This window comes from Schistocerca cancellata, chromosome 5 (assembly GCF_023864275.1).
Source record: "Schistocerca cancellata isolate TAMUIC-IGC-003103 chromosome 5, iqSchCanc2.1, whole genome shotgun sequence".
NCBI classification, from domain to species: domain Eukaryota; kingdom Metazoa; phylum Arthropoda; class Insecta; order Orthoptera; family Acrididae; genus Schistocerca; species Schistocerca cancellata.
In genome coordinates, this window is record NC_064630.1 from 222,411,651 (window position 1) to 222,434,905 (window position 23,255).

Sequence of the window (23,255 nt, forward strand, 5' to 3'; positions counted from 1 at the left end):
TCATCTGAGGTCATCAGTCCCCTAGAACTTAGAACTACTTAAACCTAAGTAACCTAAGGACATCACACACATCCATGCCCGAGGCAGGATTCGAACCTGCGACCGTAGCAGCAGCGCGGTTCCGGGCTGAAGCGCCTATAACCGCTCGGCCACCACGGCCGGCCTGCGTTCGATTGGGATCAGATCTGGCGAGTTAGGGGGTCAGCACATTAATTTGAAGCCATCACTGAGTTGTTCGAATCACTCAGTCACACTTACGGTCTTGTGACACAGCGCATTATCTTGTCAAAAAATGCCACTACCGTCAGGAAACGTGATCGTCATGGAGGGGTGTACGTGGTCTGCAGCCAGTGTACGATACTCTTCGGCCGTCATGGTGCCTTGTACGGGCTCTACTACCCACGGAGACCCACGTGAATATTCCCAGAGCATAATCGAGCCATCGCCAATTTGTCCTAGTCTCGCAGTACAGGTGTTAAGGGGCTGTTCCCCTGGAAGACAACGGATTGTCTCCCTCCCATCGGCGGGATTAAACAGACCGTACTTCGCTCCGCCACTGCGCCAACGTTCAATGCCGATGTTCATGTGCCCAGTTCAGTCGTAGTTGCCGATATCGTGGTGTTGACATTGGTATTTGCGTGCGTCGTCGGCTGCAGGGACCCATCGTTAGGAGTGTTCGGTGCACCGTGTGTTCAGACTCACTTGTACTTTGCCCAGCATTAAAGTCTGATGTTAGTTCTGCCACAGTGCGCCGCCTGACCTGTTTTACCAGTCTGCGCATCATACGACGTCTGAAATTTGTAATGAGGCGTGGCTGCCCAACCCCACGACGTCTAGGCGTGGTTTCACCTTGGTTTCGCCACGTTTTGAAGACACCACAGCAAATCTCGAATATCCGACGAGTCGTGCAGTTTTCGAAATGTTCGTGCTGAGCCTCCTGGCCGTCACAACCTGTCCTCGGTCAAACTCAGACAGATCGCGCGCCCTCCCCATTGCACACACGGACTTCACACTCACTGACACTACATGTACCGTGCTTGTGTCTGGCTAGCAGTCATTCTTCACCAGGTGACGCTGCTATCGCCTGGACGGGTTCGTCGGAAGTACGTCCGTGATCATTATGTTCTGGTTCAAAATGGTTCAGATGGCTCTGAGCACTACGGGACTTAACTGCGGAGGCCATGAGTCCCCTAGAACTTAGAACTACTTAAACATATCCTCTAAATCAGTCTGTCGTAATCGCATATAAATTGCCTAGGACTCTTTAGGAAAGATGATGAAACGTAGTTATCACCATTTCAACTTTCTGGCTGCTCTGTTGTGGTTGTTGTGGTCTTATGTTCGAAGACTGGTGTGATGCAGCTCTCCACGCTCCTTTATCTTGTGCAAGCCTCTCCATTCCGCGTAACTATTGCAACTTAAATCCTTTTGAACCTGCTTATTCTATTCATCTCTTGGTCTCCATCTATAATTTCTAACCCTCCTTCCACACTTTCCTCCAATACTAAAATGGTGGTCTCTTGATATCTCAAAACGTATACTAGGAACTGATCCCTTGTTTTTGTCAAGTTATGCCAAAAATTTGTTTTCTCTCCAGTTCTCTTCAGTACTTCCCCACTGATTGCAGCATGGTCTAAACTTCAGAATTTTTCCGTAGCAACACATCTCTCTTCTTTATCTGAACTGTTTATCGTCCATGTGTCACTTCCAGACAATGGCACACTCCAGACAGATGCCTTCGGAAAATGCTTCCTAGCACTTAATTCTACAGACTTTTCTGAAATTCCTGTTACAAACTTCTAGAACCTGTATAAGGGGGGCGAGTACATAATATTTGGAATAGGAACCCTCGGATGGCGACGCTTTAGATTCAGATGTTTAACTCATCCACTTCTTCTCGAGCAGTTGAATTAGGCATGACGCAGTGAAATTGTTACGTAAAATTCGAAAGGAAACATCCATTTATCACTTAAACATTACGTGTTTACAGTATTTAAGAAGAAAAAACAACCCAACACATTGTTCCTAAAGAATAGTACTGACGCCTAACAACAGTGATTCAATGTGGCGGCCGAAAACGTAGTTATAGGCATTGCACTTACGAAGTATGTGCTGGTACAGATTCTCCACCTCACCTGGTGACTCTTCAGTTTATAATGCAGAATTCGTGTCAGCGAATCTTCCTCTGTCTCTAGGGGGGTCTTGTAAATTAAACTTGCCATCGAGACCACAAGAAGTACTCCATAGGAGTTAAATCCGGCGATCGTGGCGGCCACGTGGTTGACCACCTCGACCTATCCATCTTCCACGGCATCGTCTGTTGTAGTGTTCCGAACCGCACGTGAGAGGTGAGATGGTGCACCATCGTGCTGAAATCACATTTCCTCACGGATATTCAGCGATACAACCTCTGAGATCAAGTCCAGTACGTTTTGTAGGAAGATCAAGTATGCAGAGCCATTCAGCTGGAGTGGAAGGAGGTATTGCCCAACGACATGACCGTCCAGGAAACGCGCCCACACGTTGATACAAAACCAGTGCCTAAATCCCTGAACAGACGTTGCAGGAGGGTTTTCATCTTGTCAAACATGGCTGTTTGGCGAAGTCAGATCACAGTCCCTAGTGAACGTACATTCATCTAGGTACACAACTCGACCTGGAAACGGCGGTGTCTCGATGCAGCGGTGAAGGAACCATGTGCTGTAGACAACGCGTTGTGGAAGATCGGCTGTCCCCATAGGGTGCGTCCTTTATAAGTAGTACGGATGTAATTTCTCCCCACGCAGAACTTCCCAGACGAAACTGTGATTAGTGCTCATTGCACACGGTATTGTTCGAGTACCCGTTGACGGATTACCTTCAACACGATGCAGTACATCTTATTCAAAGTCGGGCGCGCGGTTTTGCCGTGAGGACCAGAGTTCTGTTTCTTCATGGTAAAGGTACCTATTTCTCGTAGCCACCGCGTAACTTGTGCAGATAGTTAGTACGACGGTGTGCTACGTTGCGGTGAATTTGCGAAATCACCGATTAGCAGCTTCGACATACACAAGGATCATGTCTGTGTAAGCAAAAAATGTGTACCGAACCATGTTTTCTCTATCGGAGACGCACAGGCATTTAATAGGTGAACAGGTCTCAGCAGTGCAGACGTTAAATGAAATCAGGTGGCCATCTGATGCCGTTCACGACATCCTTTCATGCCAGAACAAGCAACTCTGAGACGTGGACGCGTTACACATCTAAACTGAAACTGTCTTAGAACGAAAACAGTATTTTTGTGGACACGGATGTCAAATAAAAGTATGGTGTACTCACTCCCCTCTAAAAGTCCTACAAATTTGTAACTATAATTGCTGAACACCCTGTATATTCGACGTTATCAAATTTTTCTACTTCAGAAATGTTTTCCTTGACATTGCCAGTTTACAATTTATATTCTCTCTACTTCGACCATCATTAATTATTTTGGTGCCCAAATAGTAAAACTCATCTGCTACTTTTAGCTTTTGCTTCATAATCTAATTCCTTCACCGTCGTTTGATTAAATTCCACTACATTCCGCTAGGCTTGATTTGCTTTTGTTGATGTTCATCTTATAACCCCCTTTCAACACTTTGTCCATTCCGTTCAACTGCTCTTCCAAGTCCTTTGTCGTCACTGACAGAACTCAAGTGTCATAGACAAACATCATAGTTTTTATTCTTCTCCATGAATTTTAATCCATTTTCCTAGTATTTCTTTGTTCCCTTTACCGTTGGCTGAATGTACAGACGGAATAACATCGTGGATGGGCTACTGCCATGCCTCACTCCTCCTCAACCACCGCTTCACTTTCATGCCCCTTGACTCTCATAACTGTCATTTGGTTTCTGTAAAATTTGTAAATAGCATTACGCTCCCTGTATTTTATCCCTGTTACTTACAGAATTTCAGCGAGTGGCAGACCACTTAGAAGATGCACTAGGTCTACCAAAGAGACTGCTTACACTACGCTAATCCGTCCTGTTCTGGAGTATTGTTGTGCGTTGCGGGATCCGAATCAGGTGGGACGGATGACATCACAAAAGTACAAAGAAGGGTAGCTCGTTTCGTATTATCGCGAAATAGGGGAGATAGTGTCACAGACATGATACGTGAATTGGAGTGGCAATCATTAAAACAAAGGCGTTTTTCGGTGCGACGGGATCTTTTCATGATATTTCATTCACCAGTTATCTCCGATTGCGAAAACATTCTGTTGGCATCCACCTACATAGGGAGAAATGATGATCACGATAAAATAAGAGAAATCAGGGCTCGCTCAGAAAAATTTAAGTGCTCGTTTTTCCCGCGTGCCGTTCGAGAGCAGAACGGTAGATGGTTCAAATGGCTCTGAGCACTATGGGACTTAACGTCTATGGTCATCAGTCCCCTAGAACTTAGAACTACTTAAACCTAACTAGCCTAAGGACAGCACAGAACGGTAGAGAGACAGCATGAAAGTGGTACCTTGAACCCTATGCCAGGCACTTTACTGTGAATAGCACAGTAATCATGTAGATGTAGATGTATTACAGTCGCCATTGTCAAAAGCTTTCTCCAATGTACAGAAGCTATAATCGCAGGTTTGTCTTTCGCTAGACTATCCTGCAAGACAATTTGTAGTATCATTATTGACTCGCGTGTTCCTACATTTTCCCGGAATCCAAATTGATCTTCCCCGAAGTCAGCTTCTACCAAGATTTACATTCTTCTGTAAATAATTCGTTTTAGTATTTTGCAACCATGATTTATTCACCTGATATTTTGGTAATATTCACACCTGTTAGCATCTTCTCTGCAGTATATCATCAGAGAGCTGGACAGCTTATATCTGAACGAACGGGTTGATTCTGTCCCTCTCCGAACGGAGCAAAAAAAAATGTTCAAATTTATGTGAAATCTTATGGGACTTAACTGCTAAGGTCATCAGTCCCTAAGCTTACACACTACTTAACCTACATTACTTAACAAACACACACACCCATGCCCGAGGGAGGACTCCAACATCCACCGGGACCAACCGCACAGTTCATGACTGCAGCGCCTTAGATTGCTCGGCCAATCACGCGCGGGGCTGAATGGAGCGAATTTTCTAGACTATACTCGGAATTTGGACGCTGTATCCTGTGGGTCACTATATATATTTTTTTTAGGGTTCTTAATTCTTAATTTCTGCAGGAATCTAATACATGGTTTTTCTTTCAGATTGTGGGTGGCAGTCATGGATTATCTGCGAGGTAATGAGTGCAGCAGTTCTGGTCGTGTGCCGAAGCACAGGACTGCCACGGCATCAGTGGTGGTACGTTGCTGCCGTCTGTTCCACGGCTACGGAGTGCTCACCGTGATGAACCCGTTGCCGGAGTGACTATCGTTGGATATGTGGCGAGTGACTGTTACGAAGTTCCTCTGCGCTCTGCTCACTTAATGGTGTCTTTCGCCGCAGCTATGATGTGAACCACACTCATGACTTAGGTTGCTAGCGGACATACGTGTAGCTGCTCCACGACTCTGTAGGCATTTATTGATTCTAGTCGTTTTCTTCATCAATTTTTCTCCTATAGGGTAACTCCAGCGTATTCTCTTTTCAGCACTCGAAAACACCTATTTAGTGGTTATCAAACACACTGTTTGCCATCTCACGTCCAAGTGGTGTAAGAAGGGCTTACGCTTACCGAAAAATCTAGTCAGTGATTGTGACAGCTACATGATGCAGGTGCGAACTTAGGGAGTGGCAACGGGATTCGTAAGAGACTGCGTAATTTCAGGCAGCTTTGGCGATATACTGAGTTCCGAATGGTGTAATTAGAAGTCACCCGTGAAATTTTCTTACCTCAGAATTGTGCCAAAGAGTGAATGGTAGCGTTTTACGTGATTATCGTCTGTTGAATAGTGAGGCGGAGAGACAAAGTGGTGTGTCAGCGTCGCAGGAGACAAGCGGCGAGATAGAGCGCAGTGACGCACTGCTGTCAGCCGTATCGGCGATGCGGACGCCGGCTTCGCCGCCTGCCAGTGACAACCTGCCGGCGGCGACCACGGGCTGAGAACAGCGGTCAGCGGCCGGCCGCGCGCGGCTCCTTTGATGAATCTCGCGCTGTCCGCGGCGCTGCACAACGCCTCCGAGGGCGCGGCCGTGGGCTCGCCCTTCCTGCCGGCCAGCTTCTTCAACGCCACCTCCTGGTCTGCGGGGGCGGGCGCCAACGGCAGCGTCGCCGCCGCGCCCGACGTGGGCGACGTGCCGCAGGTGCCCGCCTACATCCGCACCGCCTCCACCGTCGCCTGCGTCATCATCATGAGCATCGGCGTGGCGGGCAACGCCATGGTGCCGGCCGTGATCCTGCGCAGCCGCGACATGCGCAACTCCACCAACATCTTCCTGGTCAACCTCAGCGTCGCCGACCTGCTCGTGCTCCTCGTCTGCACGCCCACCGTCCTCGTCGAGGTCCACTCGCGCCCGGAGGTCTGGCTGCTCGGAGAGACCATGTGTGAGTACGACCGCAAAGCGCTTTTGCACAGCTATACAGCACTCCGTCTTCAGGCCACAAGTGGCCCATCGGGACCATCCGACCGCCGTGTCATCCTCAGCTGAGGATGCTGTTAGGAGGGGCGTGTGGTCAGCACACCGCTCTCCCGGTCGTTATGATGGTTTTCTTTGACCGGAGCCGCTACTAGTCGGTCGAGTAGCTCCTCAATTGGCACCACCAGGCTGAGTGCACCCCGAAAAATGGCAACAGCACATGGCGGCCCGAATGGTCACCCATCAAAGTGCCGGCCACGCCCGACAGCGCTTAATTTCGGTGATCTGACGGGAACCGGTGTATCCACTGTGACAAGGCCGTTGCCTACAGCTATACAGGGTGAAAAGTATTTAAACCGACAAACTCTGGGAGTTTGTAGGGGACATCAAAACAAATATTTTTCCCTAATGTCTTTTTTTCCTATGAGGAGTATTTAAACCGGTAGAGGAAGATTTCTCTGGTCGCAAATTAATTAAACCAACAAACATTTTTCCATTTTTTTATGGTTCAAATGGCTCTGAGCACTATGGGACTTAACATCTGAGGTCATCAGTCCCCTAGAACTTAGAACTACTTAAACCTAACCAACCTAAGGACATCACGCACATCCATGCCAGAGGCAAGATTCGGACCTGCGACCGTAGCGGTCACGTGGTTCCAGACTGAAGCGCCTAGAACCGCATGGCCACACCGGCCGGCATGTTTTTTTATGACCAAGAGACAACACATTAACATAACCCAATTTCAGTTCCTCTTCTGATGCAACAGGAGTTGCGTAAACAAGGTTGCGCATCTAGCCCCACAGAAAAACGTCCAGAGTCGACATATCTGGGGATCGAGCAGGCCATGGTACAGGACCACCTCTGCCAATCCACGTTTCTGGGAACCGTCGGTCCAGGAATCGACGCACACGACGACCGAAAAGTGCCGGCGCCCCGTCATGTTGGAACCACATCCGTTGCTTGTAGGGAGCGGGACGTCTTCCAGCAATTCTGGCAATGCTCTGGCGAGAAAATTGTAATAGTGCCTGCCATTTAGTGGCCTAGGTAGCAGATACGGCCCAATTAAGCAGTCCCCAACAAACACCGACCCACACATTAACGAAGAACCGCACTTGATGAGCGCTAGTAACTGTGGCATGTGGGTTATCCCCAGTCCAAACATGCGAATTGTGAATGTTGAAGACTCCATCACGCCCGAATGTTGCTTCATCGCTAAACAACACAGAGGATGGAAATGTAGGATGCATTTCACACTGTTCCAGGTGTCTCTGCGAAAACTCTGTTCTGGGTGGATGACCAACTGGTTCCAGGTTGTGGGCACGCTGTAAGTGAAATGGACGTAACAACTGCTCTCGAAGGACTGTTCTTACATTCGTCTGATTCGTCCCCATGTTACGTGCAATTTTACGAATGCTGATTGAAGATTCCCGCTCCACAGCTGCAAGACAGCTTCCTCAAATTGCAGCGTTCTTACCGTGCGACGGCGTTCCTGTCCAGGTAATCTGCTAAATGATCCGGTCTCACGCAGACGTTGGTACACAGCAACAAAGGTCGTATGATGCAGGATACGGCGATTAGGATATTGTTGTTGATAAACCCGCTGCGCAGCTCGTCCGTTGTGGTGCCCTACGTAGTATGCACCAACCATATCAATGTACTCACTCCAGGTGTATCACTCCATTAGTAAACAGAGACAATGCACTACTACACTGGTGGACAGCAGTTGCCTACAACTGAGGATCGTAATACGGCGTCTAACAACTGACGAGCGTAATACGACCTCCACCGGCTAAATAGTCCTCATAGGAAAAAATGACTTTAGGGAGAAATATTTGTTTTGATGTTCCCTGCAACCTCCCAGAGTTTGTCGGTTTAAATACTTTTCACCCTGTAGTAGACGAAGCGACTTCACGACAAATAGTGAATTATCTGCTCCTATTCCCTCAGTGTCCTCCGGCCATTGTAGTAAAAGTACCTAGTGGAGAAAATTATCCAATTAAATACAATGCCACATGTTCTGTCTTCAGCATCAGTGTAAGAGGGGAGCATTCTTGCTGTGCACTTGGGAATATGGGGAAATGAACAAGCAGACGTAGCACCCAAGGAAGCCTGCTGGGAACATGCAGTGTCAAAATGTGCCACCGTCCGATAGACTGTCACTTCCATGTTTAATCGGAGAGCCATGCATCTGTCGGGGAGGAACAGCTGGTGGTGAAGGACACTATCCGGCTGTGACGTTCCTCGTACTAGTCATTCCGGATGGATGAATGACCGTGACCAGCCTCCTAGTCGGGGACTTTCCTCTAAGGCTTGGCTTCATACTCCGGCGAGATAGTGCGAGGCACAGTAGGTGAGGAAATGAACTGTTATACGTGGGAGCAAAATTCATTTCGAAATTCACCCATTCTGATTCGTGTTTTCCGCGAATCCCACTACGACCACCATGGTTCTGCCTTCAACATGGACGCAGTTGAGCTTCTGTGCTATTATTATTAATGTGAGCCGGTGCACTGTCTTCATACACTTATAGTACTCTTAGTTGATAGCTCCATGTAGAAGTTGTTTTATGTTAAGCATGATTTGTTATGCCCTACGATTGGCAGCTATTTTAGGTAGTGGGTATTTCGCTACTCCCAATTTGGAAGTTAATTTATGCGGGTGTGAATTTATTATGTCTGTTATTATCCATGTTAATTTACACAGTGAATCACCCAAAACCTGTACCACAAATACTGCGGAAATTGAAATCGCTGTTGATGTGCGACCCGTCTTGTTAATCAATCAACATATTGTAATAAAACTTTGAAAGTGTACTTTTTGTGCAAACATACACTTCTTTTCAATGGAAGATTAACAAAATAAAATTTAGGTAATTCACAATGTGAGTGATGTTTGTTGTTTGATTTTAGTGCGAGTCGTTTACGAGACATCGTATTTCGAAAAGTTCTCTCACCGACACTTGCATAATACCTATGGTAGCAAACACTAAAGAACAACACAACTACGTAGACTAGTTATGTGGATTCTGACCAGTAACGATACTATTGCCCATCACTAGTTTTGTTCAAATTACCACATGCAGTGGCAACACCCGCTTGCAATCTGGCATGGAACGACTGCTGCGCACGTGCTAGCATTTCAGAGGAGATATCCGGGGACGTTGCAGTACTACGTCGTTGCATATCATCGAGTGTAGTTGGTATGTCCTTTCAGATAGCGTCTTTCAGCTTTCCCAGCAGAAAAATGTCTACAGGCGTCAAATTCTAGGGGACGGGCCGGCCAAGGTAGAGGTGTTCTGCGTCCAGTCCAGCGATTTGTAAACAATTCGTGAAGACATGCTGTAGTACTTCGTGCACTATGGGCTGGACGGCCATCATGTTGGTACCACATGTTGCTCCTAATCTGAAGCAGAACGACTTCTAGCACTCGTAGAAGATGGTCTGTTAGGAGGCTGCGATAGTTGTGGGCATTCAGTGTTCCGTCTACGAAAAACGGGCCCATGAACTGACGGTTCACTATCCCACACCAGACGTTCACACGCTGACGTTACACGTGGCGGAGCCAACTGGGATTATCATCAGTCCAAGAGTGCATGTTTCGGTGGTTTACCTGGCCATAATTGCCAAGTGTGGTTTCATCACTAAACAAGATACATGATATGTCTGGAGTATCCTGTTTTTAGTGCTCATATACAGAAATTAAAACAATTTTCATAATCGTTTTCATGCAGCTCCTGATGGAGAAAGATTTGATAGGGATGTAACCTATGTCGATGGAGAATGCTCAGGACACTTGCCTGACTCACGCTACTCCCTCGTGAGATTGCGCGCGAGCCAATGTGCGGATCAACTGCATCAGCATCAGGAACATTAATTTCCCCCTCTTCTGTCCTCACTTGTTTCCTTCTGTTGCCGGCCTGGGTGACCGAGCGGTTCTAGGCGGTACAGTCTGGAACCGCGCGACCGCCACGGTCGCAGGTTCAAATCCTGCCTCGGCATGGATGTGTGTGATGTCCTTAGGTTAGTTATGTTTAAGTAGTTCTAAGTTCTAGGGGACTGATGACCTCAGATGTTAAGTCCCATAGTGCTCAGAGCCATTTTTCCTTCTGTTACTTCGTCTAGGTATTACACCACCACTTTCACGTAACTTGTTGAAGAGGCTCATAAATAACTGACGAGATGGTTAATGTCTATTGGGATATCTTGCCGCATACACCGTAAAAGAACGAACAGCATTCCTCCTACACTCTTCACACGCCATGAACATGATGGCTTTTTCTGCATTGGTAAATCACATCGTCCACTCACGACCCAATGCTTGGACTGCCACACACTAACTAGCAAGCCGCAATGCACTCAGCGAACACACAAGCACACTGTAAGCAAACGTAACTACATAGTACCTAGCAACTACGCAGGTTGAATGGTACAAACAAGTGTCAGTGTGGAAACTTTTCAAAATACGAAGTTTTGTAAATGACTCGGACTAGAATCCTGCAACAAATGACTTTCTAATTTACCCTACTTTTAGTTTGTTAATGTCATCAGGCACAGTACCATTTTAAAAATATATATATTTGCACAAAAATGCTCTTTCTAAGTATTATGTTTATTGGCTAACAATACGAACCCCTTCCTGCCAGTCCATTTTGAGAAAACTGCACATCAATAGCACTTTCGATTTCCGCAGTATTTGGCGAGAAAGTTGTAGGTGATTTACCCTGTATATTAATTATAATCATTAACTATAAAGTTTTACTTCAGTGTGGCATTTTCAGTCACTATCATACGAATCACTTGTGATAACTGCAGAAATGTAAATTAAGTTCGTTGCAATTGCTCTCATTTTCGCAAAACACATCCATTTTGGATCAAGAATATATTGAATATAGTTACTCCATACTAAACATACGTAAAAGCAGTATTCATTTTTCCGTCAAATACTAAAATTAAATGAAACCAAATTATATGCTCCTTGTATATTTCTTTGGTGTTGTGTAGTTCATCTTCGAGATAGTTTTGGCTAATGATATAGTTTCGACCATACAGTATTTAATAGTAATTTTACCTCGATTCTCCGTGAAACGGCTGAAATTAGTACGTTGTCAGTGATGTAGCTCGTTACACAAAAATCGTCAGGTACGCCATTAGAATTTTTTTTGTTTTCTGATAATGGTGCCGTGCTTTCAAAAGATGAAGAAGGACACATCCACTGCAATGCCGCTGCGTACTAAGTTTAACTTACATTTGTTAAACCTTCAGAAAGTGCTTAGTAGAAGAGAGCCTGATAATCTAATTTTGACGAATAGATAGGAACATTAGTTTTAGTTGCTTCCAAGTAACAGTTTCTTACTTTTTTCACTGTTGGAAGATACTTCCGGCCAACTACATGGGCTAAAAGATACGTTTAATCACCCGACAAAAGAATAGAAGCACTATACAGGAGGATTCTTTCTTTTAAAGGTCTAAATGGTTTTGTAATGCTGCAGAATTTAGTTGAACATATTTAAAGAACCTTTTTTTGCATTAAAACAACTTACGAATCCCTATGTAGAAATTGTTCCCCATGTACATACAGGCAAGGCAGTACATTATTACAGGATGACTTCGCAACTCACTACAATTTTACCTTCATTTATGCTCCAAATGCTTTGTGTGGGTGATCTCGCCTTAATGATCTTTCATTAATAAGTAAAATGTTTCTGAGTTACTCGGTTGTGATGCCTTATGTATTTTTTGTTTTATTCTTGAGTACTCAGTGTCGCACGTAGCATTCCATCCTTTGTAGCTCTTTTATACGGACTATTAGATATTCCAGCCCACTGAGAAAAGCGAGGTACTGAGTTTTATGCCGACACAGATGATTACCATCTGGCACTATGTGTTGTTCCTTCGTAGATGCTGAGGCCTTTTGAATGTGATCTAAGACCGATTTACTTATTATCGAAGAATCAGTCGATTTCCAGGTGCAACATATAATGTTAATGTTTCACCAAATTCAAGTTTAAATTCTCTTTGTCACATCGAGAAATTGGCCTGATATAAGAATGGAAAAGATGAAGCGTGAACTGTTCAACCATATACATCGTAACGCATTTATGGAAATCTGAGGTGAAGAAACGTGAAACACCGACAAATGCCACTCATTACGTCGTCGACTGCCATCTCCCTTTGGTCTCGGCTCCAGAGAGTATCTGAGAGGTTCAGTTTTCCATTAAGGCAGTAAATGGAAATGCTGTGTCTTACCCGGGAGAGAGCACTCGCAGACACGAAGGGGTGAGAAAGAGTCTGATCCCATTTTGCTTAAAACCAGAGGTCGATTTGGTGTGTGCCGAACATGTTTTAAGCTTTTATGACTTTTCATGAGTCTGGAGTGACCATTTACTAGGAGCCTTCGACGTCTGTCACGTCACAGCTTCCCAGATAATAAATAAATCTTCATAAATCGTAACCTTTATGTTTGTACTAATAATTGTGTAAAATTCGTTTTTGAACTTCTAACGTACAACGTCTGTGCGAATGTGTTTTTCTCGGTGTATAACTTTTGTGCGTAACTGTGTTAATGTTCTTGCGAAAGGACTGTGCTATTTCGTGAATACTAAATGTGCCTGAGCAGCACTATGGATGTAGAATGGTACAGAATATTCTCAATACAATATCCTAAAAGTAATAGGAAGTCTGACCTAGCCTTTATGACTGATACGGTTGCCAGGTTAATTCACAAAATTACCGAACATTGACTGGCGAAAGATTTTCTGAGAACAGGGCTGAGAATGAACTCAATAGAAGAGTAAACTTAAAAAAATTGTATTTATCATTGCTAGTACAGCTTCCAAAAAGTTTTGTTTCCTTTCAGTTTTTGGTAAAACACGTTGCACGTTGCTTGCCGACTTCAGCTTATAACGAAGGCATAGGGTCTTTTTTTTACCATACCGACCCTTAGTTTGTTTCTAGCATCGGACCATGAATGATTCATGTGACTGAAGACTGTTCCCACAAAGGCATTGCTGCCCTGAACCGCTATAAAGTGTTTTATGAGTTTCTTTATCTTAGGCGTTTCTTCTCCGTTTAAAAACGTTTTCCACGAAAATGAGTTTGTGGACATAGAAGCCTGACTTCTTTATTGTTCGAAAGTGTATGCATTTTTCAGTACCCACCATCTTTGATGCCTGAACATATTATTTTATGTAGGAGATTTTTGCTGCAGCCATGTAACTGATAATTTTCAAAGGAGAGTTTTCGTAGTCAAACCCATTTTTAAGATAATATTCGACTCTCTTGTAGTCTACGAGAGCTTCATTCTTGTACTTATTTCGCTCAACCTCATTTAGTTTTAACAGTTCTTGGTTGAATTGAATAAACAACCGTTCTTACGTAATTCAATATCCACTTTTAAAGTGACCATAAAATCATTTAACTCTACTGAATTTTGCGAATAAATAAATAAATTTATTATGTAAATGAAATTCTAAAAGTACCAAACCACTTATGCTTCGGTATCGGAAACGGGGTAGAAATACCGAATAATTCGGTAAACCGCAGACCACCTGGTAACCTAGGTGACTGATAACCTTTCAACAATCAAGACTTTGATACTGACTTAGATATAGAACAACAACATTGTTTACTAATACTACTGTGAGTCTCTCTAGAAATGGATAAATGTTCACTGTCCCCCTAAAAATACCACACTACGTTTATTTCGATGTTGTTGTTGTGGTCTTCAGTCCAGAGACTGGTTTGATGCAGCTCTCCATGCTACTCTATCCTATGAAACCTTACTCATCTCCGAGTAACTACCGCAACCTACATCCTTCTGAATTTGCTTAGTGTATTCATCTCTTCGTCTACCTCTACGATTTTTACCCTCCACTATTCTCTCCAATACTAAATTGGTGATCCCTTGGTGATCCAGAACGTGACCTACCAACTTGTCCCTTCTTTTAGTCAGGTGGTGCCAAAATTTCCTCTTATACCCAATTCTCTCCATTACCTCCTCATTAGTTACGTGATCTACCCATATAATCTTCAGCATTCTTCCACAGCACCACATTTCGAAAGCTTCTATTCTCTTCTTGTCTAAACTACTTATCGTCCAAGTTTCACTTCCATACATGACCACACTCCATACAAATACTTTCAGAAATGGCTTCCTGACACTTAAATCTATACACGATGTTAACAAATTTCTCTTCTTCGGAAATGCTTTTCTTGCCATAGCCAGTCTACATTTCATATCCTCTCTACTTCGGCTATCATCAGTTATTTTGCTCCTGAAATAGCAAAACTCTTCTATTACTTTAAGTGCGTCATTTCCTAATCTAATTCCCACAGCATCACCTGACTTAATTCGACCACATACCATTATCCCGGTTTTGCTTTTATTGATGTTCACCTTATATCCTCCTTTCAAGACACTGTCCATTCCATTCAACTGCTCTTCCACATTATTTACTGTCTCTGACAGAATTACAATGTCATCAGGAAACCCCAACGTTTCTAATTCTTCTCCGTGGATTTTAATTTTTTTCCAAATTTTCCTTTTGTTTCCTTTACTGCTTGCTCAATGTACAGATTGAATAACTTAGGGGATAGACTACAACCCTGTCTCACTCCCTTCCCAACTACCGCTTCCCTTTTGTGCCCCTCTGCTCTTATAATTGCCATCTCGTCTCTGTACAAATTGTAACTAGCTTTTCTCTCCCTGTATTTTACCCCTCCCACCTTCAGAATTTTAAAGAGAGTATTCCAGTCAACATTATCAAAAGCTTTCTCCAAGTCTACAAATGCTAGAAACTTAGGATAACGGAGATCCGCTCTGCCACAACATCTTTAACGTATCTCTTCACTGTACATTCAACTGAAATGGATCACGCTGCTTTTACCAGAAGCGCTGTTAAGAGTGTCCCAATGTGCAAGATGCTATACGTAACATTTACTTCGTCTTCTTTGGCGAAGAGATTTCGGAAACCTTAATCTCCATAAACCATTTAAGAGACAGCCCTATTCGATTGTTTGCTGATAGTATCGTTCAGCGTCTAGTTAATTCATTTGAAATCAAAACGAATGACAAAATGATTTCCTTAACACATCTGCATGGTGCGAAAAGTAGCAATAGAGCGCAAACAATAAAAAGTATGTGGTCCTGCACACCAGCATAGAAAAAGCTCTGTCAAATTTCGGTTACACGGTAAATCGCACAAGTTTAAACAATGTCGATTCAACTTAATACCATAGGATTACAGTTACGAACGACGTAAATTGGAACCATCATAGAGAGAAAGTTCTGGGGAAGGCTAGCCAAAGACTGCGCTTTATTGGCAAAATACTTAGAAAAAGTAACACAGCTATTAGAGTACCTGCCTACACTAAACTTAATATTCCTATTCTGGAGTATTTATGCGCGGTATGGAATGCTTACCAGGCAGGACTGACAGAGGGCATCTTAAAAGTTCAAAGAAGAACAGTTTGTTTTGAAATATCGCGAAATAGGGGAGAGAGTGTCACGGATATCATACGTGAGTTGGGATGACAATCATTAACAAAGACGTTTTTTGTTCCAGAGAGGTATTTTCGTAAAATTTCAATCTCCAGCTTTCTCCTCCGACTGCGAAAATATTTTGTTGGCTGCCACCTACAAAGGGAGAAATGAGTTTCGTAATAAAATGAAAGAAATCAGATTTAGCCGTTCATTTTTCCCACGTGCTACAAGAGTGGAAGATCGAAAAACAGTCTGAAAGTGTTTGTATGAACCCTGTGCGAAGCGCATAAGTGTGAATTTCAGGGTAAGTGTAAGAGCCGTAAATGTAGATATGAGGGTAGAAATGCTTCGCTTCTTAACAATAGTGCTGCAAAACATCTAGTTACGAAAAACATATCTGATACCATAACATTTGAGCTCCTGCAACACAATACAGTGAACTACATAATCGACTGTTTTCACTGACTCATAGAGAAAGAGAGCTGAGGAATTTTGTCTTTCAAATTTTCTGTAATCTGACAAGTAAACTAAAAATTGACTTGTTCTGCGGAGTAGTTCTTTCGAAACTCCAAGTTCCTTATTTTAAGATAGGGATATTATTGAATTAGTGGCACTTCAAAGTGTACAACAGCGAACGCGTAGCAGTGTAGTAGTCCCAGTCTGACATTCTGCGTTGTCGAGTGGCTTAGCGGACAATTTGAAAGTACCTATGTATGACACTTACTCATGCACACAAGCAAATCTGTGTTCTTTACAATTTGATCATCATAAAATAACTGTATGAATCGGATGAGAAAGCACTATGATGGTCATAGACAGTGGCACAAGAGAGTAATTAGCTGATCCGTTAGTTGCGTCGCCAACATCACGCGACCAGTGGTCGGGTTTAAAGGACGGCCTGGCACTTCTCTTCTCAGATGTAAGCCACACTTCAGTACGCATCGAGCAAGTCATCGACTTTACAACTGACATACACAACCAGATACATGAATTCATATGAAGCCATTTTGCTTTTTACTGCGCCAGTGTCGGCCCAATAAATAAGTAATATAGCTTCAATCCTATGGCTCTGACCGAGGTTACCCTTGGTTGTAACGCAAATATCGGAACTGAAAATCCTACCCAGTTATTTCCATTTGGGAAATCCTGTGTCCCAATCCTAACTCTCTGCGATGTGGCTTAAAACACCCAAGTTCAACAATGGGCCAGTTTCCCGAAGAGTCTGCTCTCACCGTACCGTAAGCGGGAAGGAAAATACAGCTTCGTCATTCCTTGTGTATATTTCCATACTCTTGTTGTCTTCTATTCGTGAGTTAGAGTATTTTTCTGTTAAAACTGTGGTTTATTCTCATGATGCTATTGGGTTTATTTATAGCTTGGTTATTGATGGACTTAGTCCTTTTAGATAATATTGGGTAGTTTGAGGGGGATGAGGAGTAATAAAACAATGTATGAATTCACGGACTGAATTTACTGCATATAAAATGTCCGTGCATGGAGGCCGTCGGCAATATATAAAACAACTCATTGACGATTCATTCCCATCTGTGGGAAACATCTTTAGACGTAAATAGGCAACTGCATCGAAAGCTTAAGCAAGCCACAAATTTTTGTCTTTTGGAGATGGGTACGAAATGCCAGCGAACAGTTACATGCATCGACCATTGCTTCTCGGCCGAGAAGTTTGATCTGAAGCGATTAGAATTGTTCGGCAACTCACGAAAACATTTCCCCCTACGAGTTCTCTAGTTGTTTTCTATTAAAACTCAGTGCGAGCGTGTTAGTAGCTCTAATAAAATTAGTGTTATCAACGGTACTTAAGTTCAAAAGCGGCAGTACTCAGCATTTTACTAGCTCATGGTGATGTTGGTTTGTGGGGCCCTCAATATCGTGGTCAGCAGTGCCCGTACAAGTTTCAAATCTTTCCATTTCCAGTCTCGGGCTTTCCCGAATCATGATGAGATGATGGGGACAACACAAAAAAAAAAAAACGTCGGGGAATCGAACCTGGGACACTGTGATCCAGAGGAAGCAACGCTAGCCAGTAGACCACGAGCTGAGGACAGCTGTGATTTTAGACAACACAAACATTTTGTAAAGTGAAACTTCCTGGCAGATTAAAACTGTGTGCCGGAACGAGACTCGAACTCGTTTTTTTTATAAACACATAATTAGTCTTGAAAATAAACTTAGAGGAAATGGGACTGCACAATCTGTTATTCTTAATGGACCAATTTTTTCGATGGATGTCGAGTTAATTTTTCACTCGATGTCGCAACTGAAGCAGCTGGCAGTGGGTAGTTTACACGCGCGATTGTCCGCTGTGAGAACGCATCGCTACCTGGACTGGAATCTTTTGCCGACCGAGATGTCATCGCCTACAAGACGTGGCACTGTGGAATCGACCCGAAGACGCAAAGTAGACCTACTTTTGTTTATAGTAACGAGTCTCGGTCCGGCACACAGTTTTAATCTTCCAGGGAGTTTAGTATCAGCGCACACTCCGCTGCAGAGTGAAAATCTCACTCTGGATTTTGTAAGGTGCCTATACGAGGAGAAGTGTCATTAGTTATTGTAATCTTTACAGAGGGATTCTTGTTCCTGATAGCATAGAAGGAGCAGTTTTCTTTGGGCTACCAGAGTTAATCTTGAAACGGGTAGATAACTACATTTACTTCTTGCTTCTGGTTGGTTATTCGTTTTCGACGACGCCTTGTACTGTGTGCTCTGATAGTGTGAAGACTTTTTTCGGAATGCTGTTATATCTTTATTGGGTATGCTGAATGAGGTAACACATCTGTATTTGCTTACATTGCAAATATTTGACTGACGTGCTTAGAGAAGAGTTTTCATTCGCTTGTCATAATATAGAAATTCAATTAATTGTTAACAGAACATTGCTTGGGCTGCTATTTTACGATTGCCATGCATAGACTCAAGAAATCCTTACATCACTCTTCACTCTGTTTGGTATATGTAATGACGAATAAGGTTTTTGTTAAACCGATTTAAAGTATTAACATACCTTCCTGTTTCATTCTGATGTCCATGTGATTGTTACCGACAATGCCTAAAAGAGGATCATCAGCCTTCACTCAAAAAATAACAGAAACACTTTAACTATTTCTTCTGAGCTACAGTATAACTTCAGACTGAAATATGATTTGATACTCTTTAACTCGTAATTCCACATTCCGTTTGACGACTCAAAACCTACGGTGTACTATCATTCTTGCACGCGTAGCAGAGTGGCGTGTTCTGAAGCATGCTCACACGCATTGCCGAATTGACTGACTGCAGTCGCGCTCACACGTATAGCATCTTGCACATTGGGACTCTCTTAACAGCGCTTCTGGTAAAAGCAGCGTGATCTATTTCAGTTGAATGTACAGCAAAGAGATACGTTAAAGATGTTGTGGCAGAACTGCTGCCAACATGAGTAACTCATAATCAGATGTCCTGGGTGTAGAAAATCAGCTTGAATCAGCTAATAAAGGCCAGTCCTCTGGTCCTGACTGTATACCAATTAGGTTCCTTTCAGAGCAATCACACACAACCACTCGCTCCACTAAAGGTCCGAACCCAAAGACTGGAATGTTGCACTGGTCACGGCAATATCCAAGAAAGGAAATGCGAGTAAGGGATCTCAAACTGATTCCATATTTCTGGATTTCCAGAAGGCTTTTGACATCGTTCCTCATAAACGATTCCTAATCAAACTGCGGGCAGACAGAGTATCATCTCAGCTGTGCGACTGGATTCATGATTTCCTGTCAGAGAGGTCACAGTTCGCTATAAGTAACAAAGTCATCGATTAACTCAAAGCGGTATCTGGCGTTCCCCAAGGAAGGGTTTTAGACCTTTTGGATACAAACTGAGCAGTCCTCTTAGATTCTTTACAGAGAATACTGTGATTTTCCCGTCTCGAGATGATCAGAACCAATTGCAAAATGATATAGACAAGATATCTGTATGACGCGAAAAGTGGCAGTTAACCCTAACAACGAAAAGTGTGAAGTCATCCAAATCAGCACTTAAAGAAAAACGCTAAATTCCAACTTCGTGATAAATAACACAAATTTAAAGGCTGTGAATTCAACGAAATACTATGGAATTACCAAGAGTAACCTAAAATGGAACGATCGCATAGATAATGTTTTGGGGCAAGCTAACAAAATACTACGGTTTATTGGAAGATCACTTAGAAGATGCAACAGGTCTACAAAGGAGACTAGCTGCACTACTTTCGTTCGTCTTTTTCTGGAATATTGATGCGCCGTGTGACATCCACATCAGATAGGATTGGCGGAGAATGTCTGAAATGTATAAAGGATGGCAGCTCATTTATTACTCTCACGAAATGGGGGGAGAGAGCGTCACAGATATGATACGTGAGTTGGGTTGTCGGTCATTAAAACAAAGGCGTTTGTCACTGTGGCAGGAACTTCTTATGAAATTCCAATCAACAAATTTCTTCTCAGAATAAAAAACAGTTTGTGGGTGCCCACGTACATAGGGAAAAATGATTATTCTAACAAAGTAAGAGAAATGAGACAAAAGTCATGGGATAGCGCTATGGTCAAAACTGAAGAAGGAAGGAAGACAGGGTTCAACTCCCATCGACTTCGAAGTCATTAGAGACGGAGCACAAGCTCGGATTGTATCAAGGATGGGGAAGGAAACCTACGGTGCCCTTTTAAAGGAACCATCCCGAAATTTTCCTGTAGCGATTTTGGGAAATCAAGGAAAAACTAAATCTGGATGGCCGGATGCAGATTTGAACCATCATCCTCCCGAATGAGAGTCCGATGTGCTAACCACTAAGCGCGATATGCAGATGTACTGATGACAGTAGTATCGCGTACATGAGGCATAATAGGGCAGTGCATTGTCGGAGCTTCCATTTGAACTCAGGTGATTTATGTGAAAGGGTTTCAGGCGTGGTTATGGCCACACGACGGGAATTAACAGATTTTGAACACGGAATGGTATCTGGAGCTAAATGCATGGACATTCCAATTCTGAAATTGTTAGGGAATTCAATACTGTGAGGTCCACAGTCTCAAGAGTGAGCTGAGAATACTAAATTTGAGGCTTTACCTCTCACCATGGTCAACGCAGTAGCCGACGGCCTTTACTTAGCAACAGAGAGCAATGGATTTTGCATATAGTTGTCAGTGATAACCGACAAGCAACACCGAGGGAAATAACCGCTGAAATCAGTGTGGGACGTTATGTCGAACGTATCAGTAAGGACAGAGCGGAGAAATCTGGTGTTAAATGGCTATGGCAACAGACGGACGAAGCGATTGTCTTTGCCAACAGCACGACATCACCTCCCACGCTTCTCCTGGGCTAGTGACCATATCGGTTGCACGATAGACAACTGGAGAACCATGGCCTGGTCGGATGAGTCCCGATTTGCGTTGGTAGGAGCTGGTGGTAGGATTCGAGTGTGGCGCAGACCCCATGAAGCCACGGACCCAGGTTTTCAACTAGGTACTGTGCAAGCTAGTGGTGCCTTCATAATGGTGGGGGATGTGTTTACACGCAATGGATTGAGTCTTCCAGTCCAAATGAACCCATCACTGACTAGAAATGGGTATGTTCGGCTAGTTGGAGACTTCGTATTCCCAAAGAACGACGGAACTTTTATGGATTACGATGTGCCCTGACACGGCCCACAATTGTTCATAATTTGTTTGAAGAACTTTGTGAACAGTTCTAGTGAATGATTTGGCCATCCAGGTCACCCGACATGAACCACATAGATCATTTATGAGACATGGTCGCGAGGTCATTTCTTATACAAAATCCTGCATCTGTAACACTTTAGTAGTTGTTGCTGTTGCTGTTGTTGTTGTTGTTGTTGTTGTGGTCTTCAGTCCTGAGAATGGTTTGATGCAGCTCTCCATGCTACTCTATCCAGTGCAAGCTGCTTCATCTCCCAGTACTTACCGCAACCTACAGCCTTCTGAATCTGTTTAGTGTATTCATCTCATGGTCTCCCTCTACGATTTTTACCCTCCACGCTGCCCTCCAATACTAAATTGGTGATCCCTTGATGCCTCAGAGCATGCCCTACAAACGGATCCCTTCTTCTAGTCAAGTTGTGCCACAAATTTCTCTTCTCCCCAGTTGTATTCAATACCTCCTCATTAGTTATGTGATCTACCCATCTAATCTTCAGCATTCTTCTGTAGCTCCAAATTTCGAAAGCTTCTATTCTCTTCTTGTCCCAACTGTTTACCGTCCATGTTTCAAAACCATAGATGGCTATACTCCATACAAATACTTTCAGAAACGACTTCCTGACACTTAAATCTATACTTGATGTTAACAAATTTCTCTTCTTCAGAAACGCTTTCCTTGCCATTGCCAGTCTACATTTTATATCCTCTCTACTTCGACCATCATCATTTACTTTGCTCCACAAATAGCAAAACTCCTTTACTACTTTAAGTGTCTCATTTCCTAATTTAATTCCCTCAGCATCACCCGACTTAATTCGACTACATTCCATTATCCTCGTTTTGCTTTTGTTGATGTTCATCTTATATCCTCCTTCCAAGACACTGTCCATTCCGTTCAACTGCTCTTCCAAGTCCTTTGCTGTCTCTGACAGAATTACAATGTCATCTGCGAACCTCAAAATTTTTATTTCCTCTCCGTGGATTTTAACACCTACTCCGAATTTATCTTTTGTTTCCTTTACTCCTTGCTAAATATAAAGGGGGGGGGGGGAGGCGGCTACAACCCTGTCTCACTCCCTTCCCAAGCACTGCTTCCCTTTCATGTCCCCCTACTCTGATAACTGCCATCTGGTTTGTGTAGAAATTGTAAATAGCCTTTCGCTCTCTGTATTTGATTTAGGAGTTAGCACCATGGAATTTAGTATCAAGCACTGTGTAAATAATTTCAATCGTTGGAATCATTATATTTATTATAATGATATGAGAAAGAAAGATTATAAATCGAGCATTTATTCAGAGCTAACGTAAGTAGATCAACCGAATGACTACAAAATAACCATGGGCGGGTAGAGAGGCAGCATTGCTGAGTATTTCTGCATGGAAGATACAGCGACTTGTTGCGTCCATGCCATGTCGAGTTGCTGCACTAAGCCGAGCCAAAGGAGGTCCGACACGACACTGGGAGGTATCCCAAGATATCTGTCCCATCGGTGTAAACTGCCCTGTGCTGCACTGTGAGGATGACGTCAGTGAGGATTGTG

General features: G+C 43.5%; 1 protein-coding gene and 1 pseudogene across 1 annotated transcript in view; one reads left to right on the top strand and one right to left on the bottom strand.

Moving 5' to 3' along the window:
* Nucleotides 1–6,103: 6,103 nt before the first annotated feature.
* LOC126188457 (orexin/Hypocretin receptor type 1-like) overlaps nt 6,104–23,255 on the top strand; it is a 520,725-nt gene continuing 503,573 nt past the window's right edge. Inside the window, exon 1 of the mRNA XM_049930060.1 lies at nt 6,104–6,506. Coding sequence (XP_049786017.1) covers nt 6,104–6,506 — 403 coding nt within the window. The remainder of the gene's footprint in view (nt 6,507–23,255) is intronic.
* On the bottom strand, nt 6,747–6,864 carry LOC126189939 (5S ribosomal RNA; annotated as a pseudogene).